This window comes from Dasypus novemcinctus, unplaced genomic scaffold (genome assembly GCF_030445035.2).
Source record: "Dasypus novemcinctus isolate mDasNov1 unplaced genomic scaffold, mDasNov1.1.hap2 scaffold_176, whole genome shotgun sequence".
Taxonomy (NCBI): Eukaryota; Metazoa; Chordata; class Mammalia; order Cingulata; family Dasypodidae; genus Dasypus; species Dasypus novemcinctus.
The window spans coordinates 583,054-605,821 of record NW_026688163.1 but is presented as its reverse complement, the minus strand read 5'-3'; the positions used below and the strand labels follow the sequence as shown (position 1 = coordinate 605,821).

Genomic DNA, 22,768 nt, shown 5'->3' with positions numbered 1-22,768 from the left:
CCCCGATCGGTGCAGCCATTTATTTCCCGCTCCAGTGGAGAGGGTCAGGCGACAGGGTCTCTAAAGCCTCCTTGAGGTCTTGTAGCTGCAATTTAACAAATTTCCGAAGAATCCGTCTGGTTTCTAAGGTGAGACTCGGCTAACTGGAAGGAAGGGAAAACGGTCATTGAAACAGAGTGCAGATTGGGCATCGCCTGTGCCCCCAAAACCTGCCTGGGCCCGGGAGGGCGGGGGTGGCGTGGGAGGTGCGTGGCCTGGCTCAGGCTGCTGGAACCAGGGGCTAAGGAAACCCTCGGGAGTTACAGCAGAAATCAGCGCCGCGAGCAGCAGCTCAGGCTCCTTTCTCAGCCGCGTTGAGGGAGTGTCCAGGTTATCTCAGCAGTAGAATATGTCGTGGAGACAGACCCGTGTCACCGTCAGCAGCAGCCTCTAAAGCCGACTTATCTTTTTCATTTCAAGATAATGATTTTTCCAGAAGGAACTTGTACCAACAGGACCTGCCTGATCACTTTCAAGCCAGGTATGTCATTTCCCTAAGTATTTTTCTCCCTAACATAGGGGAAGTGTTAAGATCCTATCTTGAGAATACCGTAATTAATAATGACACATTTTGTTTTTCTCTGGCCTGCTGGGGTTCCCGGAAGCGTTCATCAGCAGGTCACAAAGTGAATTTTCACAGTTTGACCAGGTGTAGCATTGCAGGGTGCAGAGTGCTCACAGTGAGCTGGAGACGCTCGCCCTGGTTTGAGGTACAGGTTCGAGGGGCCCCTATTGGAGTGTTCTGAGGTTTCAAGTGTCCTGGCGGCGGGGAGCGTCCGGTGAACTCTGATTGCGGCGTCTTCCTGTCCCCAGCGGCCCCCGGAGCCGCCAACAGCTCACAGACCCTCATGTTCTCGGGGCTCCCCTGGGCTGGGACCCCCAGGCAAGAGCTGCCTCCCGCCAGGGGCTGCCAGGACACAGCTGGGGGCAGCGGCAGATGGCTTCACCTGGGGCTCTGTAGGAGTGCCCGTACTTGACCCTTGACCCCGTGCTCAGGGTCTCTTTGCGCTCCTGGGTCCTTGTGAACTGACCTGGACAGCCCAGGCCCCTCCCGGGGTGAGTCAGAGCTTGCAGGGCGCAGCTACGCCCTCTGGGCCGGCCTGCCCCCCAGCCTCGGCTCCCCCCCCGGGGTACTGCCCCCCCCAACCTCGGCTGCCCCCCACCGGGGCACTGCTCCCCAGCCTCAGCTCCCACACTGGGGTACTGCCCCCCAGCCTCGGCTCCCCCCCCCCGGGCTACTGCCCCCCAGCCTCGGCTCCCCCCCCCCCACCCGGGACACTTCCCCCCAGCCTCAGCTCCCCCCCCAGAGCACTGCTCCCCAGCCTCGGCTCCCCCCCCCTGGGGCACTGCTCCCCAGCCTCAGCTCCCCCACCGGGGTACTGCCCCCAGCCTTGGCTCCCCCTCACCCCGGGACACTTCCCCCCAGCCTCGGCTCCCCCCCCCCCAGCACTGCTCCCCAGCCTCGGCTTCTCCCCCCCCCCCGGGGCACTGCTCCCCAGCTTCGGCTCCCCCCCCAGGGCACTGCCCCCCAGCCTCGGCTCCCCCCCGGGCTACTGCCCCCCAGCCTCTGCTCCCCACCCTGGAGCACTGCCCCCCAGCCTCGGCTCCTATGTTTCATGATATTCTTAAAACTTTGTAATGGAGAAACATTCTTGTAATTATTTACCACAATCTTCACCTACCATCAAAATCACTGTATCATATAGTCCTTAGACTACCCCTTTGAGCCACAATCACGTTTGAGTCCGCATGTGAGTTATGCTTACTATCATGTGCTACCGTGGACTCTCCATTGCCACATGTTTACAGTCGACCTTCTTAAACAGTCCCCAGCACGCCAGCACCAGCTACCCCTTCTCAACACACGTCTGGCTCCTAACCCATGATCTATAATTTAACTCCATCGCGGTACTCATCGTATTTAAGTCACGTCAGTGAGACCGTGCAGGCGTCCTATCTGGCTCGCTTCACTCGCATCGTCTGTGTCCCAGTTCCACTTGTATTGCAGCGCAGTAGTCCATCGCGTCTGCATGGACCATTCATCAGCTGACGGATACGTGGGACGTTTCCATCTTCTGGCCATTGTGAATAGCGCCACCGTGAGCATCCGTTCATGCCCTGTTTTCAGTTCCTCGGGCGTACATACACCTAGCAGAGGAATTGCCGGGTAATACGGTAGTTCTCTGTTCAGCTTCTTGAGGTTCTGCCAAACTCTTCCACAGCAGCTGCACCGTCCTACACCAACGATGAAGGAGCCCGTTTCCCACATCCTCTCCAGCACTTGTTTTCTGGGGAGGGGGGCTTGTTTTGTTTTACTTATTTTTAAGGAAGCTTTAGATTGCATCAATGTTACATTGAAAAATAGGGGATTCCCGTATTCCATCGCCTCCACACTTTCCCACATTTACGTCTTTCATTAGGGTGGCACATTTGTTAGAGTGAACACATTAAAGCATTGCCACCAGCCGGGGGCTAGAGTTTACATTATAGCTTGTGCTCTGCCCCACACAGTTTTATAAGCTTTGACGAAATACATAACAGCCTGTGTCCATCATTGCAGTGTCATGCAGGATATTCTGTGAGGCATGAAATGACATCTCAGTGTCGTTTTGATCTGCATTTATGTAATAACTGGTGATGCGAGCATCTTTTCATGTGCCTTTTGGCTATTTGTATTTCTTCTTCTATTGTTACATCGTGTGATCTCTTTATGTAACGTGGAGATCAAACCCTTATCAGATAGACGGCGTGTGAAGATTTTCTTCCATCGTGCGTGATTTGGGGGTGTGGTGAGGTTTAAGAGTCCACCACCTCCCCCGGGTCTCGATGTTTCCCAGCAGTTTCTTCTAGGAGTTCCTGGTTCTGGCTTTTTTATTTAGGGCCTTGGTGCACTTGGAGTTAATTTTCATGTAAGGTGTGAGAGAGGGGTCCTCTTTTCTCAGCTGTGGGGGTCCAGTCCTCCCAGCTCCCTTCACTGAATAGTAGTGAGCAGTCCAATAAGGTGTTTGCAGAGCGCCCAGAGGGCACAGGGCCGGGTGCCGTGGCTTCATCGACGCGCGCGGTGAGCCCACAGGAGGCATCTCCCGGGTGCAGGAACTCGTGTATTCCGGGGCCAGCGGGAGAAGCGTGGGCGGGGCACGGGCCCCCGGCCGCCTGCGCCAGGCCCAGCGGGTGTCCTCTCCCCACAGGCGCCTTCATCCCCGGGGTGCCCGTCCAGCCTGTCGTCCTGCGGTACCCCAACAAGCTGGTAAGTCGTGCATCCGCGGACTGGCCTTGCGGGGGACATCTGACCATACCCCGCGAGGGGCCGGACCGTCCGGCAGCCAAGCCCGGAGGATGCCAGGGCGCCCGTCAGTGCGGGTTCTCCAAGCACCCGTGTGCTCCCAGCATTCCAGAACATTCCCCGCCTTCGCACACAGAGCCTATCCGTCAGCCCCCCAGTGGCTGTCGCCGACACGTGGGGGGCTCCACGTTTCCCCAGCTGCTCTCGCCCTCCCCCCTCCCTCTCAGGCTGTTGTCACTTGAAGGCCGAGACTGGAGGCGAGGAATTAAGCGGCTTTAGAGGTTTTGCTCCCAACAGGAGCAGAGGTTTTCTTTGTTCTAAAAGAAAAAGTAAAGAGGGCGGCGGGCGCGCAGAGCTCCCAGGGGGATGCCGAGGGCCCCAGCAGCAGGCTCCGGCCGCCCCGCCCGGCCTCTGCTGCTGCGCTGGCCAAGCAGGCGCCTGCCCACTCCCCGGGGCCACGAGCCCGGCCCTCCTGGGGGCTCTGGGCACAGGGGCGGTGAGAGCCCCCCCACCTAGGAGACTTGGCCGAAGGGAGAGCCCTCATCTGGGGTCCCAGGTGTAGGGGGCGGAGGGCGAATGGGGCGGGCCGGCCTGCCGCGAAGGCGCCGGGGTCGTGCCTGGCAGAGGGCGGGACCAGCCTCCGTCGCCGCCAACCCTGTCCCTTTGTCCCCAGGACACGATCACGTGGACGTGGCAAGGCCCTGGAGCGTAAGTCGGACGCCGCGTTGCCCCTCCCCGAGTCTCGGGTGAAGGCCGCTGAGGCACGGTCACCCGCTGGCCTGGGCCCTCCGGCCGCTCTGGCGCCAGCTGACACAGGCCACGGGAAGCTGCGGGGCACAGCTGGCCCCACGCGGATGCTGCGCATGTGCGCAGACTCGGCTGCGCCAGCCACGCCAGCAGGGAGGCTCTGTCAGCGCGCCCGTGCCTATTAGCTCCAGTACGCGCCCGCCCCAGAGTGGGCGCCAGGCTGGGCCGAGAGAGGGACCCTCCAGCACACGGCGAGCGATGGCAGAGCAGACGGGCTCGGCCTTGGGGTGCCCATGTCAGGGGCTCTGAAGGTGGCGGTGGGGGTCAGGTGGAGGTGGTTGTCAGGTGGGGGTCAGGTGGGGGTGGTCCCAGGCCCCGGAGTGTCCCACGGGGAGGCCAGGCGGAGAGCGCGGCCAGTGGCGGCACTTCCAGGCTGGAGGGTGAGGGCTGGGCAGCGAGAAGCGAGCCGGGGCCGGCCGGGGGCTTCCGCAGGGGTTCAGGCTTCGGGGTGGGGGGCCCTCCTGGCCCAGGTGCCATCGAGAGGGACGCAGGTCCAGAAGTGTGGCTCCGGCAGGCGCAGAGCCCCGACCGGAGGTCAAGCAGCTGGTCCACTTCTCCCGTGTCCTCCCCAGGCTGCACATCCTCTGGCTGACGCTGTGCCAGTTGCAGAACCACGTGGAGATCGAGGTCAGTACCGTGTCCCGCCCGCCCTGCGCCTGTCTGCCCACACATGACCTTAAACCGGCAGGGTTTCTCGAGCCACGAGGGCGGCTCAGCGCTGGCCCTCGCGGTGGGGTTGAGAAAGCCAAGGCGCACGTGGACTGCACCTGGGTGGTGAGGCCGCGGGCTCCTGCCCTGCCTGGCGCCGACGCTGCAGCAGGCGTCCCCAGCATCCTGGCCCACATCTCACCAGCCCCCGCGCCCCGGCTAAGTTACCCTGTAAATCATGCACCCTGTAAATCCCATCTACGCGGACGCGGCACAGCATTTCTGTTCTCGTGAAGGGGATCGAGGTGCTGCTTCTGAACCCAAAGTGACCAACGAGCCCTGTGGCCCAAGCGTGTGACGGGACAGCTGCCGAGTGACTCTGGGTGGCCTGTTCCTGTCGTGGAACAAGCCCGGTGGTCGAGGGGCCGGGCTGGGCCCTGCCACATAGGTGCTTTGAGTGGCTCTTCTGGTTGGTCCGCAGGACAGCCGGGCGCAGCCGCACACCTGGCCCTGGGTGCTGGAGCCCTGGGGTCCGGTTTAAAGAGCTGAGGAGCAGCCCGGCTGTGTGGGACCCTCCATGTCTCCTCACTCCTGTGCGAGTTCGTTGCCTCTAACGGGAGGAGCCGGTGCAGCGAGCAGATTGATTCACAGGCAGTGGACGTGCAGGGCCCGGATTACCAGGACGGAGGAGGATTCGGGGCGCTCCTGCTCCCCACGCTCACGTACCCTGGGCGCAGCAGCTGAGAAGGGCTCAGCACCCCCAGGCCCATCACTGTTGCCCACGCTAAGGCACGGGGTGATTTATTTCAGTTTAAAAATACAGCAGATGACCAAAAAACCCACACAGGTTGACAGTAATCCGTTTCCCCTGTAGAAATAACGTGTTACGCCATCCCCAGCGCAAACTGAGACCTTTAGCAATGGAAAATGCATGTGACTGTCCCGCATTTAGAGCTAAACCAGAGACACAGGCAGTGGCCGCCAAGAGCGTCACACGGCGTGAGCGCAGTGGCTGCTGAGGAGTGCCGTGCTTTCGGTGTGTGCACAGTGTGCAGGGCGTGTTCACAGGTGTGTGTGCCGTGTGCAGTGCATGTGCTCACAGATGTGTGCAGTGTATGCTCGTGTGTTTATGGATGTGTGTGCAGTGTGTTCGTGTGTTCATAAATGTGTGCAGTGTGCAGTGCATGTGTGTTCACAGATGTACACAGTGTGCAGTGCACGTTTTTGTGTTCATGGATGTGCGTGCAGTGTGCGGTGCATGTTCATGTGTTCACAGGTGTGTGTGCAATGCATGTGTTCACAGATATGTGCAGTGTGCAGTCTATGTTCGTGTGTTCACTGGTGTGTGCCATGTGTTTGTGTTCAGATATGTGTGCAGTGTGTTCATATGTTCACAGATGTGTGAACAGTATGCAGTGTTCTTGGATGCTTGTATTGCATGTTCATGTGTTCACAGATGTGTGCACTGCGTATGTTCACATGTGTGCGCTGCACGTCCGTGTGTTCATGGATGTTTGCTTGCTTGTTCATGGATGTGTGCAGCATGTGTTCGTGAGTTCATGGATGTGTGTGCAATGTGCAGTGCATGTTCATGAGTTCACAGATGTGTGCAGCATATGTCCGTGTGTGCACTGCATGTTCATGGGTGTTTACTGTGCATGTTCATGTGTTCATGCATGTGTGCCGTGTGTTTGCTCACAGGTGTGTGCAGTGTGTGTGTTCATGGGTGTGTGTGCACTGTGCATTGCATGTTCATGTGCTCACAGATGTGTGCAGTGCACGCTCATGTGTTTACAAATATATGTGCAATATGTTCACAGATGTATGCACAGTGCTGTGTGTTTATATGCTTATGAGTGTGTGCGCAGTGCGTGTTCATGGATGTGTGCAGTGTGCTCGTGTGTTCATGTGTGTGCAGTGTGCCGTGCATGGTCATGTGTTCACAGCTGTGTGCGGTGTGTGTTCCTGAATGTGTGTGCAGTGCATGTTGATGTGTTCATGAGTGTGTGCAGGGTGCACATGTATGCACAGGCGTGCCTTCGTGTGTGAGAGCTTTGCAGGCACTTCTGGTTGAAGGTGCGTTTTGGACACTCGGTCGTGGGGTGCGCACAGCGGTGGGAGTGCGCGCAGTGGTGGGTGTGCGCAGGGGTGGGGGGTGCAGGGGTGGGGCGGCGCGCAGGGGTGGGGGGCGCAGGGGTGGGGGTGCACGCAGTGGGCGCTAGAGGCCCCCAGGGAGTCACGCCCCCCGCGTGTGCCCAGTTCCTTCCAGTGTACCACCCCTCGGACGAGGAGAAGAGGAACCCAGCCCTCTACGCCAGCAACGTGAGGCGCGTCATGGCCGAGTGAGTGAGCCTGTCCCCGGCCTGAGCGGGAGGGACACGCGGGGCCCCGGCCTTCCCTTGGCGGGTGGCAGCCCCCAGCCCACGTCTACCACACCCCCCACCCATCACAGAGACGCTGCCTTCCACGCCCTCGGCCGCCCAGCCCCTCGTGGTCCAGCCTCGAGGTTCCAGTGTCTGAGGCTGAGGACCACGGGGCAGGGTGGGGTGCTGACGGCGGCAGGGGGGGTTTGACGGGCGGAGGGGCGGGACTGACAGGCGGTGGGCGGGGGGGCCGACGGACGGCGGGGGGACTGGCAGCCGGCGGGGGAGTGCTGACGGGTGCTGCCCCTCTCTTCCAGGGCCCTGGGCGTCCCCGTCACCGACTACACATTTGAGGACTGCCGGCTGGCCCTGGCAGAGGGGCAGCTCCGTCTGCCTGCGGACACCTGCCTTCTGGAGTTTGCCCGGCTCGTGAGAGGCCTCGGGTGAGCGCACCTGTGCTGCTCCTCTCGGCTCTGGCGGGGGGCGGCATCAGCCCCGGGTGCTGGGGCGCCCTTTCCTTGCAGGGGCAGCCCCCAAGCCAGGCCGTGCGACTGGGGCCCTGGGCATGGGACATCACAGGGCCTGCAAGAACGCAGATCCCTGGGCCCGGCCTCCTGCGCCCTATTCAGACCTCGGGTAGTGACCTGGACTTCCGTAGAGACCCGGCGGGGGTCTCCAGGCCTGCACGTGGCAGCCCGGGGCCCAGGCCATCCTCGTGGCTAATGGTGGACGCCCGGTCACAGCCATCTCACCCAGCGTCCACTGCAGAGGAGCGCCAGGTGGGGAGGCAGACCCAGGACCGCGCCCTGCTCTGCCCAGCCCTCTCCTTCGCAAGGGGTGCAGTAGCCCAGGCACAGCGGGCGCGAGGGTCCGTGATGGCATAGCTCCATGCCGTGCACGTGGGCCGCCTTGTCCGAGTAGAGCGCCGGGCGCCCATGGTGCCGCCACAGCACGATTAGGAAAGTGACCCCAGCCCGGAGGGTCATGGGTGCTGGCCTCGGTTTGCGAAGACACTGAGCAGCAGGTGGAGAAATGAGGCTGTCGGACGGCGTTTTACCAGACGGTTAGACAACGGGGGCAGTTCTGGAAACGCCGCCACGACGGCCCTCAGTGACCGTAAATCTCCAGCAGGGGGTCCAGCAAGCGGGCCTGGCGATGGCCATCGCGGGGGCCCCACGGGCAGCCCTGAGGTGCGGGGGCAGGCGGTCACGGAGACGCTCTCCGTGTTTACCCAGGGTTTCTCCAGCAGCTTCAGTCCCGCGGGAGAGGCTCAGCTCCCGTGAGGGCGGCATCCGCGGCCCACCGGGCACTCTCCGTTCACAGAGGGGCCCGCATGCCCCGGGCCGCGCGGTGGGGGTGGACAGGCGCCTGCTCACCGCAGGAAGGGTTCAGTGGGCATCCTCAAGTCGTCAGGGGACGCTTGTCCAAAACCGAGTCGCTGCCTGTTACGTAAATAACTTCAACGTTTTGTTGACTTTTAAAGATCACATTAAATTTCCTATCTTTAGTATTCCGTAATTTTATTGGAAAAACCTTTCTGTTTAGGCTCAAGCCAGAAAAACTCGAGAAAGACCTGGATAAATATGCAGAAAGTGCACGGACGCAGGCGGGAGGCAAGGTCGGCCTCGCTGAGTTTGCCGCGTACCTGGGCGTCCCCGTCTCCGACGCACTGGAGGACATGTTCTCGCTGTTTGACGAGGTGGGCGTCGCGCGGCCGGCGCAGGGGCCTGGTGGGGAAACGTCCAGCTTTCCAGACCGGCCGTCGTGCTCCGGTCCAGCACGCTTCAGACAGTCCTGAAAATGGAGGGGGGCCGACGGCGACCGCGCCAAGATGCGACTGCCCCTCCTCCCGTGGGCGCGTCGACGGGGCTTTCGGGGGCCGTCGAGGTCTGTCAGCTGTTTTATGTGAATGCTGTGGACAGTCTGAACAAAATGGGACGGTCCCCGTGGCTCCTGTGGGACATTCTCCATGAAGGATGTGGCATGTTCTGCGGGAACGTGGGACATCCCGTGTGAATGCCGTGGAATGTTGTATGTGAATCTGTAGAACTTTCCGGGTGGACACATGGATGGCTCTGCGTGAGCGACATGGGACGTTTCTGTGAAGGGCGTGGGACGGGCTGTGTGAAGGGCATGGGCGTTTTATGTGAACCTGGCCCCTTCTCGCCCAGGGAGTGTGTTCACACTTGGCCCCTGGTAGGCGTTTTATGTGAACTTGGCCCCTTCTCACCCCGCGAGGGTGTTCACACTTGGCCCCTGGTAGACCCCGGGGGCGCGAGGAGCGGTCTGGACACGAGGACGCCTCGTCAGCGCAGCGCGTGAGCCCGTGCCCTTTCGCTCTGCCCGTGCTTCCGCCGCAGGGTGTAATCGCGTCTCGCACTTGAATGGCTCTTCCGGGCGCCTCTGGGAGGGCAGCTGTCGGTGGAGGCAGGGCCTGTTGTCAGCCAGCTGCGCCCCCCGCTTGGACGCGGCGCCGGGGCTGGCAGCGTGGCAGCCCTGGCGGCAGCTCTGCTGATGAGCACACACGGCGCTGGCCACTCCCTGCGGCGTGGGCGTTTTACCGTCCACTCCCTCACGTGTGCAAGAGCTCACGAGGTGGGATGTGCCCGTTTTACCCCGAGGACCCCAGACCCAGGGAGGATCCTGCGTGCCCAGAACCAGGCGCTGCCAGCTCAGAGCTTGGCCTGGGCATTGGGGCAGGGTCAGCGGGCGCCTGCGTGTGACTCCCCCAAAGCGTCTGGGGGACAAGAGGATGGAGAGCGGTGCCGGAACCTTCCCCAGCCCCCAACCCTCCCCCAGCGCTGGTCTCTGCACTCGTAACTGAACCCTCCTCACCCCCGGGGGCGCCCAGGCTCACCTGGGGCTGGCCGCCGAGGTGCGAGGTGTGTGGGCAGGTGGGCCTCCCGCAAGCAGAGCGCCCTGGGCGCATGGTGCTGCGCACGTTTCAGCGCTGCGCAGGAGGCCGGTGGGTAAGCGGCTCCTGAACGCAAGGGCGGCTCGTCCGCCTGCCCGGCTTGGCAGGCGTCTCGGGGCGGAGGCCATGCTCCCCTCCTCGGCGCGCAGCGGCCGTCGCTGACCCTCCCGTCTGCGCTCATGGCCCCTGCGGGTTTCTGCGAGGCCCAGGAGGATCCCGGGTCAGGTGTTGGCCCCGGCGGTCAGCTGGCCCCTTAGGCCTCTGGTGCGCGCCAGCCCCGTGATGTGGGAGCACTGTCCTCGAGCCACGGGGAATGCAGGCTGGTGCCCGACGGCCGCCGTGGCGCGGATGTGCTGCCTCCACTTCCTGCCCAGGAAGTCATGGTGGCTGCAGGCACGTCGGGGCTGCGGCAGCTGCCAAGGTGCTTCTGGGCGGCTCCCGGAACGGTGCTGACCCCCCGCAGCCGGGCCCCAAACGCATGCGCGCTCGCCGCCTGCGCCCCTCACCCAGGCCTTTCTCTTCCCAGGGCGGCAACGGCAAGGTGGACCCGCGGGAGTACGTGATCGCCCTGTCCGTCGTCTGCAGGCCGGCCAGGACCCTGGACACCCTCCAGCTGGCATTCAAGGCAAGTGCCGGTCCACACGAGCTGTTTGCAGGGAACACGCGTCCGTGGCAGACGTCGGGGTCCCTCCGTCCGGCGGCGGGTTCGACATCTGCCGCCGCTCTCGCAGACGCTCGTAAACGCCAGCCCCTCCCTGCACCTGGTTCCTGGGAATCACGATCCTCCGTCCCCGAGGGGCTGGGGAGGGTCTTCCTGAGCCCCATGGCCCAGGCAGGGCCGCCCACCTGTCAGGGGAGGGGCTCCCATCCTCACCACCTCCCCAGCATGATTTCCAAACCAGCCCATGGACCTGCAGGAGAGCAGGGCTGAAGGAGCTTGGAAGCGTCCCGCCTGGTCAGCCCAGAGCCAGGGCTTTCACCGCCGGATGCCAGGTGCGGGGATTTGAGGATCTGGGCCAGGCCAGTGATGGGGTCCCAGCCCACCTGCAGAGTGACCCGGCCGGCCTCCAGGGGCACGTCCCCAGGGCTCTCTGACCTGGGCTGGAACTAGGCCCGGCTTTGCCTGTCTACAGGTGGACGTCAGTGCTGATGTTTCTTGCAGATGCAACTCAAGTTAGCCAGACATACAAAACTCCAAAATATAAGTCAGGAAGCTTATTATTTTACAACTTACTAAGTTTTTTCACTTTTTACTTCTTTCCCTTTTGAGCCCAGCATAGCCTTTTCTCTGTGACACTGGGAAATCCACCCGCAGCCAAGTGTGCTTCACGGGGGTCACGCTGGGGAATCTGATGGTTAGGTCAGTGTGTCAACCTGGCCAGGTCATAGTGCCCAGGTGTTGGTCAAGCAAGCCCTGGGCTAATTGTAATATGAGGGCATTCCATGGGTTTTAGTCATCAGTGAGTTGATTGCAATGATGACTAGTTACACCTACAATCAACTGAGGAGCTTGCCGTCAGCAGTGAGAACGTCTCCTCCAATCAGCTGAAGGCCTTAGAAGGGAAAGTGATTTCAGCATTCAGAGAGAGTCCCCATCTCTACTTCAGACAGCCAGCATCTCCTGGGATTTCATAAGGACCTTCATCAGAGGCCCTGGTTTGTAGCCTGCCCTGAAGAACTTGGATTTGTGCATTCCCACAGTTGCATGAAACAGTTCTATAAAATCTCATACTAATCACAGATACCTCCTATCAGTTCTGTTTCCCTAGAGAGCCCTGACTAATACAGCTCGGTCCCAGGAGTGGTTCTTGGGGAACAGAATCTTGAAGTTGTGATTTCTGAATTGGTTCTGGGATTTTCGCAATTGACTGTGTACTCTAATGAGATTTAAGGGCACTAATGACTCCATTTCCAGTAATCAGGAGGCCACTTTCAGTCCATGGCATGAGTTGGCAATAGGGACACACAGAATGTCACCACTGGAAATGACTACTCCCCTGCTTACAAAAGGCAAGGATCTAGGTGAGAGTGTTTTTAACACCTTAATAGTTTTGTGGAGCTAAAAGTTAAAATGATGTTGGCTGGCTATTCCTAAATACGTTGGATACAGTTACAAAAGAATGGGATGAGCTGAAGGCTTCAAACTTGCAATCTAAGTGCACCATGAATGATGTGAAAGTTCCCGGGTGTACTCTGAAAGAAGATCTTGTTTTGTGTAGCTGCAGGCTTGAGAGCTCTGAAAACCAGACCCAAAGTCTCATTGTATGAGTAGCAAAGTTAATAACAGAAACTAAAATCTCAGCCTTGCAGGATATCTATCTGCTGTGAAAGTGAGGGCACTGATTGGAAAGGCGTGGAGCCCTGAGGACTGGGATAGAGACATATGGGTTGATGATGGTATCAGTAGGGGCCCTGAAACCCTAAATTCTGCTGGGACTTTGCCAGATAAACCTGTAGTGGTCTGTCCTGAGGAGACCAAACGACGTCAAGCCTGCATCACCCAGCCTCCAGCCTGCCCCAGGGAGTCCAGACCTCCTCCCTGCCCTGAGGAGGTACCACCCAACCTCCAGCCTGCCCAAGGAGTCTCTGCTTCCTCCTTGCCTGCCGTAATCTACCCCCAACCCTGCCTCACCAGACAAAAATGCAAGGGAATGCCCTGAGGCAACTGGATTGCAAGACATTTCTAATCCTTCTCTCCCTGGCCACCCCAGCATCCCTCTTCTCTTGGAGGCCTACAACTAGACAGAAATCACAACAAACCCCCAGAAGTGAAGTACAAAACGTGACCTGTGAGCAAGTATGCTCTCCTCCAAAAGAACTGCATGAGTTTTCCAATTTATATAGACAGAAATCAGGGGATATGTGTGGAGTGTATATCAAGGGTATGGGATAATGCTGGAAGGAATATGAAGTTGGATCAGGTTGAATTTGTCGATATGGGCCCACTAAGCAGAGGTTCTGGATTCAGTGTAGTAGCTCAAGGGGCTCGAAAGGGCTCTAACGGTTTTTTCGGGTGGCTGGCTGAAACGTGGACCAAAAGATGGCCTAGAGCACCTGAGGTTGAGAAGCCTGATTTACCTTGCTGTACTGTAGACGAGGGGAGCCAAAGACAGAGAGCCTGGAGTGCTGGAACAGATTCACCATGAAGACGTGCCCACCCAGCCCAGGAACGTCCAGAGGACACACCTGTCACCAGGACTGTAGGAATACAATTGGGAGACTCACTCCATCTTCCTGAGAGCTGTGTTGTTCTTCTCTGTAGGTCAGATGTTACTATGGGAACGGCTGTCACAGAGCTAGGATCCTCAGTGTGGGCAGGATCCGACGCTGGCCGGCAGAAGCCAAGTGGCAGCGCTTAATCGCCAAAGACGAGGTGGGCATGGCTGCTCAATGAAAGGCAGGCTCAAAGCAGTCTCAGAGAGTCTGAGTCATATAGACCCAACGGCACTGGCTAATAGATCACCGGTACCTAGAAGTGAAATAGACGGGCATACTATGAAATTCCAACTCGATCTGTGTAAGCAGAAGAGTTCTAGGTCAAACGAACAAAACCCTAACCTGAATGACAGAAACAGAGTCACAGCCCCTGAATCAGTTCTCAGACTTGAGACAGTTTACAGATCCAGGGCCCCTTGGATGAGGGGGAGGCCGGGTGCCCGGGGGGAAGGACCCTGTTCCACTACCAAAAATGTATACTGTTCATCTTCCAGCTTTCCCCAAAGAGACCTGCACCCTTTTACCAGAGAGATTGTGCACTGGGGGAAAGGAAATGATCAGACATTTCGGGGATTATTACATACTGGCTCAGAAACGACATTAATTCCAGGACACCCAAAACATCACTGTGGTCCACCAGCCAGAGCAGGGACCGTGGAGTTCAGGTGACTGATGGCGTTTTAGTTCGGGCCTGTCAGTGTGTTCAGTGGGTCCCCAGTTCTGGAATGCATAGTTGGAATAGACGTATCCAGCAACTGGTGGAACCCCCCCACACTGGATCCCTGACTTGTGGAGCGAGGGCTGTTATGGTAGCAAAGGCCAAGTGGAGGCCACTAGAACTGCTCTGCCTAGCAAAATAGTAAACCAGCAGCAATCCCGGACCCCTGGGGTTGCAGAGGTTAGTGCCTCCATCAAGGAGTTGAAGGCTGGGGTGATCCCACCACATCCCCCGTTCAGCTGTGCAGACAACAGATGGGTTTTGGAGGATGACAGTGGATTATCGTAAACTAACCGGGTGGTGGCCCCAGCTGCATGAAAATATTTGTGTCCATGTGCCTGCTCAGCCGAGAGTGACTTCAGCAGAGGAAGATTTCAGCAGTCCAGTGTATAAGATGACCTGCGCTGGGGAGAGCAGTCGGCCTCCTTCCCCAGCCGCTCTGTCATTGCCAACAGGCTCATGCACAGCGTGGCCGCGCGGTAGGGGTGGAGGGCAGGCGTGGGCTCAGCAACACGGACTTCCCCTCGCCAAGGCCGACCTGGCAACACTCAGGGAGCCCCTCTTAGCCCCCGACAGGGCGCCCTTCTCCCAGGCGTTGAGCCTGCCTCCTGGTCACAGGTTGATTACATGGGACCACTCCCATCATGGATGGGGCAACAATGTGCTCTAACTGTTCTGAATGAACACATACTCTGCTTATGGGTTTGTGTTCCCTGCACACAGTGCTTCTTCTATGAACTTAACCAAATGTCTAATCCACCGCCACGGCGTTCCACACAGCCTTGCTTCTCATCACGGCGCCCACTTCGCAGCAAGTGATGTGCGGGAACGGGCTCGTGCCCCGGGGATTCACTGGCCTTGCCATGTTCCCCGCCGTTCTGAAGTAGCTGGATTGATGGAACAGTGGAATGGCCTTTCGAAGACTCAGTTATGGCACCAACTAAATGGCGCTGCCTCGCAGGGCTGGGCAGTGCTCTCCAGGAGGCTGTGTGTGCTCTGAATCAGCGTCCTCTCTACGGTGCTGTTTCTCCCGTAACCAGGATCCATGGGTGCAGGAATCAAGGGGTGGGAATGGGAGTGGCAGCACTCACTCTTACCCCTGGTGATCTCTAGGAAATTTTTGCTTCCTGTCCCTGCAACCTGAAACTCCGCTGGTCTACAGGGTTTAGCTCCAGAAGGAGGAGCGCTGTCACCGGGGAACAGAACCGTTCCAGTGAACTGCAAGTTAAGGCTGCCACCGGGACAGTGGGGACTCCTCAGGCCTCGGAATTAACAGGCAAGGAAGAGAATTAGGCTGGGGTGACCGATCCCGACCGTCAAGGGGAACTAGGACCGCACCTGCACAGCGGGTTAAAGAAGAGTTCGCCTGGAATACGGGAGATGCCGCAGGGTGGCCCTTAGTGCCACGTGCCCTGTGATTAAAGTCAGTGGAAAACTGCAACAACCCAATCCAGCCAGGACCGCCAGAGGCCCAGAGTCTTCTGGAACAAAGGTTTGGCAAAGAACCGCGGCTCGCGGAGGTGCTTGCAGAGGGCACAGGGAGCGGAGCGCATCGCGGAAGGCGGTGCTGAAAGGGACCTGCACCCGCGGGGCCGGTTCCGGAGCGAGGCCTGTAACGCCCTTGGCGGTGCTTCCTGGTTTCATGTTTGTGGTGCTGAAAGGAGCGTCTTTGTTTTCGTCCCTGTTCTTCTCCCCTTAGGTGACAAGTTGCGTTAGCTTCATGTCGTACTTAGGGATGTCAGGCGTAAGGGTGAGCGTTCCTCGGGGACGTGCGCCCCGTGCTGGAGGGGCTGAGAGTTTCTGCTCGTACGCAAGACGGTTCAGTACCACTGTGTCTGTCACTGTCTTTATTCAGAGACGAAGGATGGTTTAAGGTGGTGTGCCTGGCAGCCAAGGTGACAGGGTGGACCCCGATGGTCGGCTGACAGGTCAGCGGAGCCGGGTCCCAGTGCCCGGTTGTTGGTCAGCCAAGCGCTGGGCTCTGTCGTACGAGCACGAGGGCATTTCGTGGACATCAGTCGTCAGTGGGCCGACCACGTGCGTGGCTGGGTACGTCGGCAGTCACCCGCGGAGCTGGCCATCAGCCGTCAGCGGCGTCTCGTCGCTCAGCCCGAGGCCTTCAAAGCAGAACCGACTTCAGCACTCGGGGAGAGTTCCCAGCTCCCCTCGGGCGGCCAGCGGCGGCCGGGGTCTCAGCGAGGCCCTTCCCAGAGCCCCTGCCCACAGCCCGCCCTGTGCTGGGGGAATGAGCCGCCTCCCTGGCGACCTAACGAAATACCCCAAGTCGTGTGGGCGGTTTCCGAGCCTCATGCTGCCATCATGTATGTGCACGCACTCACACGTGTCTCCCGTCGCTCCTGCTTCCCTCGAGAGCCCTGATAGTCCAGGGACGTGAGCGGGCGATGTGGACGGGGGGCACCGCCTAGGGGAGCCTGGCCCGCCTCGCCCAAGCAGAGGCTCTGCCAGGCCCCCGCAGGTGGCCCCTGGGCCCAGCCCACTGGTGGCCCCCCTGGCTCCCTTGTCCATTTCGGTGGCCCCCACCCCAGCTCCCTGTGTCCCCCCACGTCTGTCCTGATGGCCCCTGGGCCCAGCCCACTGGTGGCCCTCCTGGCTCCCTTGTCCATTTTGTGCCCCCCCCGGCTCCCCTCGTCCCCCCAAGTCTGTCCTGGTGGCCCCCACCCGGCTCCCCACATCCCCCCACGTCTGTCCTGGTGGCTCCCGCCCTGGCTCACTGCGTCCCCCCACGTCTGTCCTAGTGGCCCCCCCCGGCTCCCCGCGTCCCCACCCATCTGTCCTGGTGGTCCCCCCGGCTCCCCTCGTCCCCCCACGTCCGTCCTGGTGGCCCCCCCCGCCGGCTCCCCGCGTCCTTCCACCCCCTGCCCCCAGGTCGTTTCTCGATGTCCGCAGGGGAAGGTGGCCTGGCCGTCCTCTGGCTGCGTCAGTAAAGCAGGCGCAGTCCAGCGGCCGTGCCTGGGGCCGCGCTGAGGTGGTGGGCTGCGTCCTGGGGGCCACGTCCATGCACGGGCATATCCCCGCAGGTGGTCATGTTAGAGCTCTCTCGGGAAGCAGAACCGACAGGAGATAAGCGTGTGAATGCATGTGCGCGTGTGTACACGTATGTATAATGGAAATAGGAGACACTTACAGGACTCGTCTCACGTGACCGTGGAGATGGGCAAGTCCGAATTCCACAGCCGGCCAGCAGCTTGCTGGGAGCGCCGACCTTCCAGGGACTTCCCAGGAGGGGCTGGCTGGCTCAAGCAGAGGTGGGGAGTCTCCCTTCTGACGCTGAAACCATCGCTTCTTTGAAGGCCTTCAGCTGATCGCCTGCACCGTCTCTCCTTGCTGACAGCATCTCAGTTGATTGTAGACGCAGTCAACTGTAGATGCAGTCACCTCTCTGACAAGATTTAAGTCCACGAAGTGTCCTCACAGTAGTAACCAGACCAAGCAGCAGGGCAGGTTCCCTGGCCCAGGTGATCTCAAGTCCAGCCACAGACGGACCGGGTCCCTGTGGACTGTCACAGTGGGGTGTGTGTCCCTGTGGCCTCCCCACGGGGGCCTGTGCCACTGCCTCGTGCCCCAGTAACATCAGAGCACCCGCCGTGCATTGTCCAGAAGCGCACACTCACGGCAGCTCGAGCCCCTGCGCCCCCGCCTGCGGCCCGTGCTCTCGCGGGGTCCCTCTGAGGCCCCGGACACTGCCCTGAGCCCGGGAGCCTGCTGCGGGCAGCCCGGCCTGCACAGCCCAGTGCAAGGAGGGGCTACACCGGGCGTCCTCGTGGAGGACGCACTGCGTCTCCGCACGCACCCCGCGGCAGACAGGGCGACCAGACCGAAGCCAGACCCTCCTGGGCTGACGTGAAGACGCGAGGTGCAAAGACGCACACCCTGGACTTGCCAGCGAAGTCCCAGCGCTCTTCAGTGATGTGTTGGGCCTCTTGTTTCTGCTTCCTTCCTTATTGTTATATGAAACTTTAAGAAACTATTGAGGTAAAAATTCTAAGAGCCCAGAAACACGGAAAACAAAAACCAGAGGGCCACCCCCGCGGCGTTCCTGGGTCCTGCTTGTCGGCAGGTGGTGTGCAGCTGTCAGAGGCAGCTCGCTCATGGTGGGGACCCTCGGAACGCATGTGCACACGCAAGCGTTGTGTGTATACATGTATAGACACACATATATGTATAGGTATGTGTGTACATGTATGCATGTGAACACGTCTGTGCGTGTGCGTGCTTATTTGCATACATGCATGTATACGTGTGTGCGCATGTTTGCGCGTGTGTGTGCGCATATGTCTGCAGGTGTGTGCGCGCAGGCATCACGTCCCGTGCAGGACGTGCGTCACGTGCATGTAGCTGTCCTCACCAGCATTCCCCCTCAGCACCGCGGCGCAGGACGTGCCCGTGTCCCTGCCGCGGCAGCTCGGCCCCCACCCGGGCTGGGGTGTGTCGACTCACTGCCCGGCTGGCGGCTCATGAAGACGCCACCGGCCCGGGGCGGGCAAGCCGGGTGCTCGGCCAGCGCCAGGGTGGACGACAGGAGGCGCTTCCCGTTTACCCTGAGGGGTGGGCGCAGCGCCTGCCGGGCGGGGCGCCCCTGGGGGATGCGCGGGCCGGGCCCTGGGCAGACGCCGGGCAGCCGCACCGAGGATGACGCCCACCCTTGCCCTCAGATGTACGAGTCGCAGGCGGGCGGCGGGGTCCGCGAAGACCACCTGTCGTGCATCCTCAGGACGGCCCTGGGCGTGGCGCAGCTCCCCGTGACCAGCCTGTTCCGCGCCGTCGACGAGGAGGAGAAGGGGACCATCACATTTGGTGAGTGACCGGGGCTGGCCACGCCGGGCGGAGCCCCCGTGCCCTCCGCGGCTGCGCCTCATCTCGGCAGCGGGATGCTGCTCTCCGGGAAGTAAGCTTCCTCCGTGCCCGGCCACGGCGGGCAAGGGCTTCTGAGCCCGGAGTCTCCAGGCGGCTCTCGGAGGCAGCGCGGACCCCAGGATCTGCGGTCAGGGTGGGCTCAGCATCCAGGGCGCCGGGGCCGGGTCCTCAGCAGCATCTGCGCCTTCTGGAGCGCGCATCACCTTGCCCTGAGGTTTCACTCCCGCCTCGGGCACAGCCTGGAACCTGCCACGCAGAGCGGGACGATGGGCCACGGGTGCTCTGGGGGGCTTTGGCCCAGGTGGGCTCCTCTGGGGTGTTCCGTTAGGTCGCCAGGGAGGCACTCATTCCCCCAGCATGGGCCGTCAAGGGCAGGGCCGTGGCCACCACGGGGCGGGCGTGGGCCACGAGCAGCCTGCCCCAGTGGCCTCTGCAGCGCCCGCGCTTGCGCCCGCGCAGGACTGCTCTGCACTTCAGGCCTCGTCTCCAAGCGGGAGCCCAGCGCCCGCGAGGGCCCTGGAGGCCGGGGTGGCGCGTGCCAGTGACGCTCAGGCACGCCCGCCCAGCAGCACGGGGAGGGCGTGTGCTGCAGACGCCAGGGGTCTTGTGCCTGCTGACCGGGCACTCCCCGAAGTGACCAGTGGCCACAGCCCGGGATGTGTTTTTAAATCCCTGCTTGCGAATATGTGCGCGTCTACGTGTGGGTGTTTGTGCATATGTGTGTGTGGGAGCATGTGGGTGTGTGGGCAAACACGTGGAAGTGGGCATATATATGGGGACGCATGGGCATGTGTGGGTGTGGGAGCATGTGGGTGTGTACATGTGGGGCATGTGTGTGCATGAGTGGGCATGCGTGCACATGCTCACATGTGCACGTGTGAACACATGCATGCACGTGGGTCTGTGTGTGCGTGTGTCGTGATGTGTGTGCTACACGTATGGGCAGCCCCTGGCGTGCCCTGCTGTGCTTGTTGTGGCCGACCCCCTGGAGGCCATCCCGGACCCGCCCACCGGGGCTCGCTGGCTGTGGGCCTCAGCACCGCATCCTGGGAAGTCCTGTCGCAGCCTCCCCTCTGCACACAGTGCCTCTGAGAAGCCCCATGTCCGGCCGGGGTGACTGTCCACGTGTGCTGACCACAGGCGGGCGGCACGGTCCCTGCATGCTTCCAGGCCTCTCCAAGCCACTTGCTGTGATTCCGGCACCTCTGGGGGCCAAATGCTAGAATGTGCCTGCAGGCGCAGGCTCCCTGGGCGCTCCCCAAGCAGGAGCGCCCTCTGCCTCTGCCACACGTCAGCGCCCAGCACGGGGGGCAGGGGGCGGATGGGCACCCGGGGACCAGCCCGACTCACCGCGTGCCTTTGCCTCCCCAGCCGACTTCCGCAGGTTCACCCAGCTGCACCCCGACTTCGCGGAGGAGTACCTGCACCCCGAGCAGACACGCTTCGAGGGCTGTGCGCAGACGCTGTCGGCTCCGTCCCCCAACGGCTTCTGCACCGACTTCAGCCCCGAAAACGCCGAGGAGGTGGGGAGGATGCCGTCTCACGGGAAACTGGACTAGGCGGAAGGTTCTGGAGAGAGGCCCTGCCCGCCGTGTGGGCTGGGAGCACCGTTCGAGCGCAGGCTCCTCACCTGCTGACGTCTGCGATTTCAGGCCCGAGGTCCGGAGTCTGGGGTTTGCCTTGGTTTCTCTGAGAAGAGCCCGGCGTGGGGCGCCGCGTCTGCCGCAGAGCCTGGAAGGAAAACCCCGTCTGGCCCCCGCGCAGCCAGACGTGTGGGGCCGGCCTGTCCCCGAGCGGGGGCTCCATCTGGGGCTGTGACTTGGTCGGCACGGGGGACAACGGGTGGCGGCGTTGGTCCCGGGAGCGGCCCAGCTTGGCCTTCGGTCAGCCTCGCCCGCGGCCCCTCTGCCCTCTGGCCACGCAGCCGGCGCGGGAGCGAGGCCCCACGCGCGCTCAGCCTACACTTGAAAACGGAACGCACCACGTGCGTTTTGACTCCAGCACAAAACAACTGCCAACCTCCTCCGTGCAGTCACAACGCGGTGGCGGCGCCCCATTTTTAAATGTTTCTATATTTGTGTGGGAGCTCATGAGTATTTTATAAATTTCATTTGGATATTTCAGGAACATACAGCATTTTTTTAAACAAAAGGAAATTGCTTTTCTACTTCATTTTCCTTTTTCGGGTCGGAGGACCCCTGTTTATAGGCTCTTTTTTGATAGCCCGGGGGGGCTGTTTGCCTTGCTTGGTTTCTACCAGCCCTCTCCCTCCACGGAAATCCCTCTCCCGCCGCGTGGCCCCGCCTGCCCTCCGTGCGCCCCGTCGTCCCCTCCCGGCCGTCCGCCTCTTTCCTAGCGAATGCTAGCGACGTGGTACTGCTCTTTCCCTGTAGCTTCACCCACGTCTCTAGCTTAAGCTCTGGTTGAGACGTCGAGGGTTTCGGGGGTCAGCACGGTGAGGACGGGAGCCCCAGGCGCGGGTGGGTCTTCTCATCCTCCGCACGCCGCGGGGAGGCTGGGGGCGCGGGGCGGCCCGTCCTCCACCTCGAGGGCCGCGTCCTGGCCGGAAGTCTCGCTGTGGTCTCCGCGGGACCCCGCGGGCGTCCGGCTCGGGGCCCAGCTGGGCTCGGCGGCGCCAGGCGGGGTGGGTGTTGGCCGCCGGGGTGCCCCCCGGCCGGCTGTGCCATGTGCTCGCCTCCGCGAGGCAGAGGGACGGAGGGGGTGCTTCTGGCACGCAGGGAAGGGGGGTCTTCAGGTGTTGCCTTTGACCTTGATGATGTCACCCCCCGCCCCCCGGTTTCTTTTCAAAGTAAGTAGAAATGTATCCTTACAGCACAATACTCACAGTAGACTTTGGCTTGCCTCCTAAAACAGAGCCTCTGGGTTTGTTTGGGAAAAAAAAGTATTTTAATTTCCAAGGTGAATTGGTTTTTCCATCTGGGGGGTCTGAATTGAAACTAACAGTGGGGACCACTAGAGGCAGGTAACAACTGCTCCCTCCCCCTGGGGTCCTCGCCGCGGGCTTTTCCCGCAGCAGACGCCCGAGGGGGCGTCTCCCGAGCGGCCCCCCTGACCTCCCCTCCGTGTCCCTCCTCGTGCCGGACAGGCCGACCCACCGCAGGTGGAGTGACGCTGTGAGGTCCCCGGGCCCCGAGGGAGTGGACGCGGCGGGGAGGCTGGCGGGTGCTGGGTGCTAGTTGGGCAGGAGGGTCACCGTTAGGAGAAACCCCGGGAGTGGCCCATGACGGAGGTCAGCAGACTAAGTGTCCCGAGGGCCGGGGCCAGGGCGGCGCCGCGCTCCCTCGAGCGGTGACGGGCTCTGGGCTGACGCGCCTGCGCGTCCCGGGAGAAGCCCCGAGAGGCGACACGATGACGTTTGCTCCTCCCGATTCTCTCCTCGCGCGGCTTCACGGTCGGCAGGCGTCCAGGGCGGTGGACAGAGCTGGCCTCGTCGTGCGGGTCCCCTCTTGGCCTGGCCTGGGGACCGAGGGGTGACTGGCCAGTCATGTCGAGAACTTGGGATTTTCTGTGAAATAAATAAAATGTAAAACCTTCACACTCGAGGCCGCATTGTTTTTTGTCATGAAGACAATAGCAGGTGTTGAGGGAGGAGGTGCCCGGCTCGAGCCTGTTTTGAGAACACACTGGTTCGGATTCTGCAGAGAAGAATTAAATTAAAATAACAAAACTAAAAGGAGTTCTGCAGAGAGCACTCGGCCGGGAGCGGGTTCTCCGTAGTCGGGGGACAGGAGCGATTGCACAGAGCCCACGCTCGGGTGGCCAGTCACCCACCCGGCGAGCTGCCGCGCCGTCGTTTCTCCTTATTAGACTCATGCCCCTTAAATGCACTTTGAGGAGTGTTCAGTCGTATTGAATCATAAAAGGCTTTAGAAATGGAAAGGAAA

At 60.9% G+C, this 22,768-nt stretch overlaps 1 protein-coding gene across 1 annotated transcript; it reads left to right on the top strand.

Annotated features, from left to right (window-relative positions):
• The first annotated feature begins 79 nt into the window (after positions 1 to 79).
• LOC101414825 (lysophosphatidylcholine acyltransferase 1) lies at positions 80 to 22,419 on the top strand. The gene is made up of 10 exons (XM_058292650.2): positions 80 to 520; positions 3,228 to 3,286; positions 3,996 to 4,030; positions 4,702 to 4,756; positions 7,037 to 7,119; positions 7,458 to 7,583; positions 8,686 to 8,839; positions 10,581 to 10,679; positions 18,662 to 18,803; positions 20,235 to 22,419. Exons 1-10 carry the CDS (start codon positions 463 to 465, stop codon positions 20,420 to 20,422), a joined length of 999 nt encoding a protein of 332 aa, XP_058148633.1. The 5' UTR covers positions 80 to 462; the 3' UTR covers positions 20,423 to 22,419.
• The last annotated feature ends 349 nt before the right edge of the window (positions 22,420 to 22,768 follow it).

What these genes read in the sequence shown, in the direction of transcription:
- LOC101414825 (XM_058292650.2), top strand. Translation starts at nt 463, where the DNA reads ATGATTTTTCCAGAAGGAACTTGTACCAACAGGACCTGCCTGATCACT. An exon ending in ACGTGGCAAGGCCCTGGAGC is followed by an intron (nt 4,031 to 4,701) that starts GTAAGTCGGACG and finishes TGTCCTCCCCAG; the next exon opens with GCTGCACATCCTCTGGCTGA. An exon ending in TGTTCTCGCTGTTTGACGAG is followed by an intron (nt 8,840 to 10,580) that starts GTGGGCGTCGCG and finishes TTCTCTTCCCAG; the next exon opens with GGCGGCAACGGCAAGGTGGA.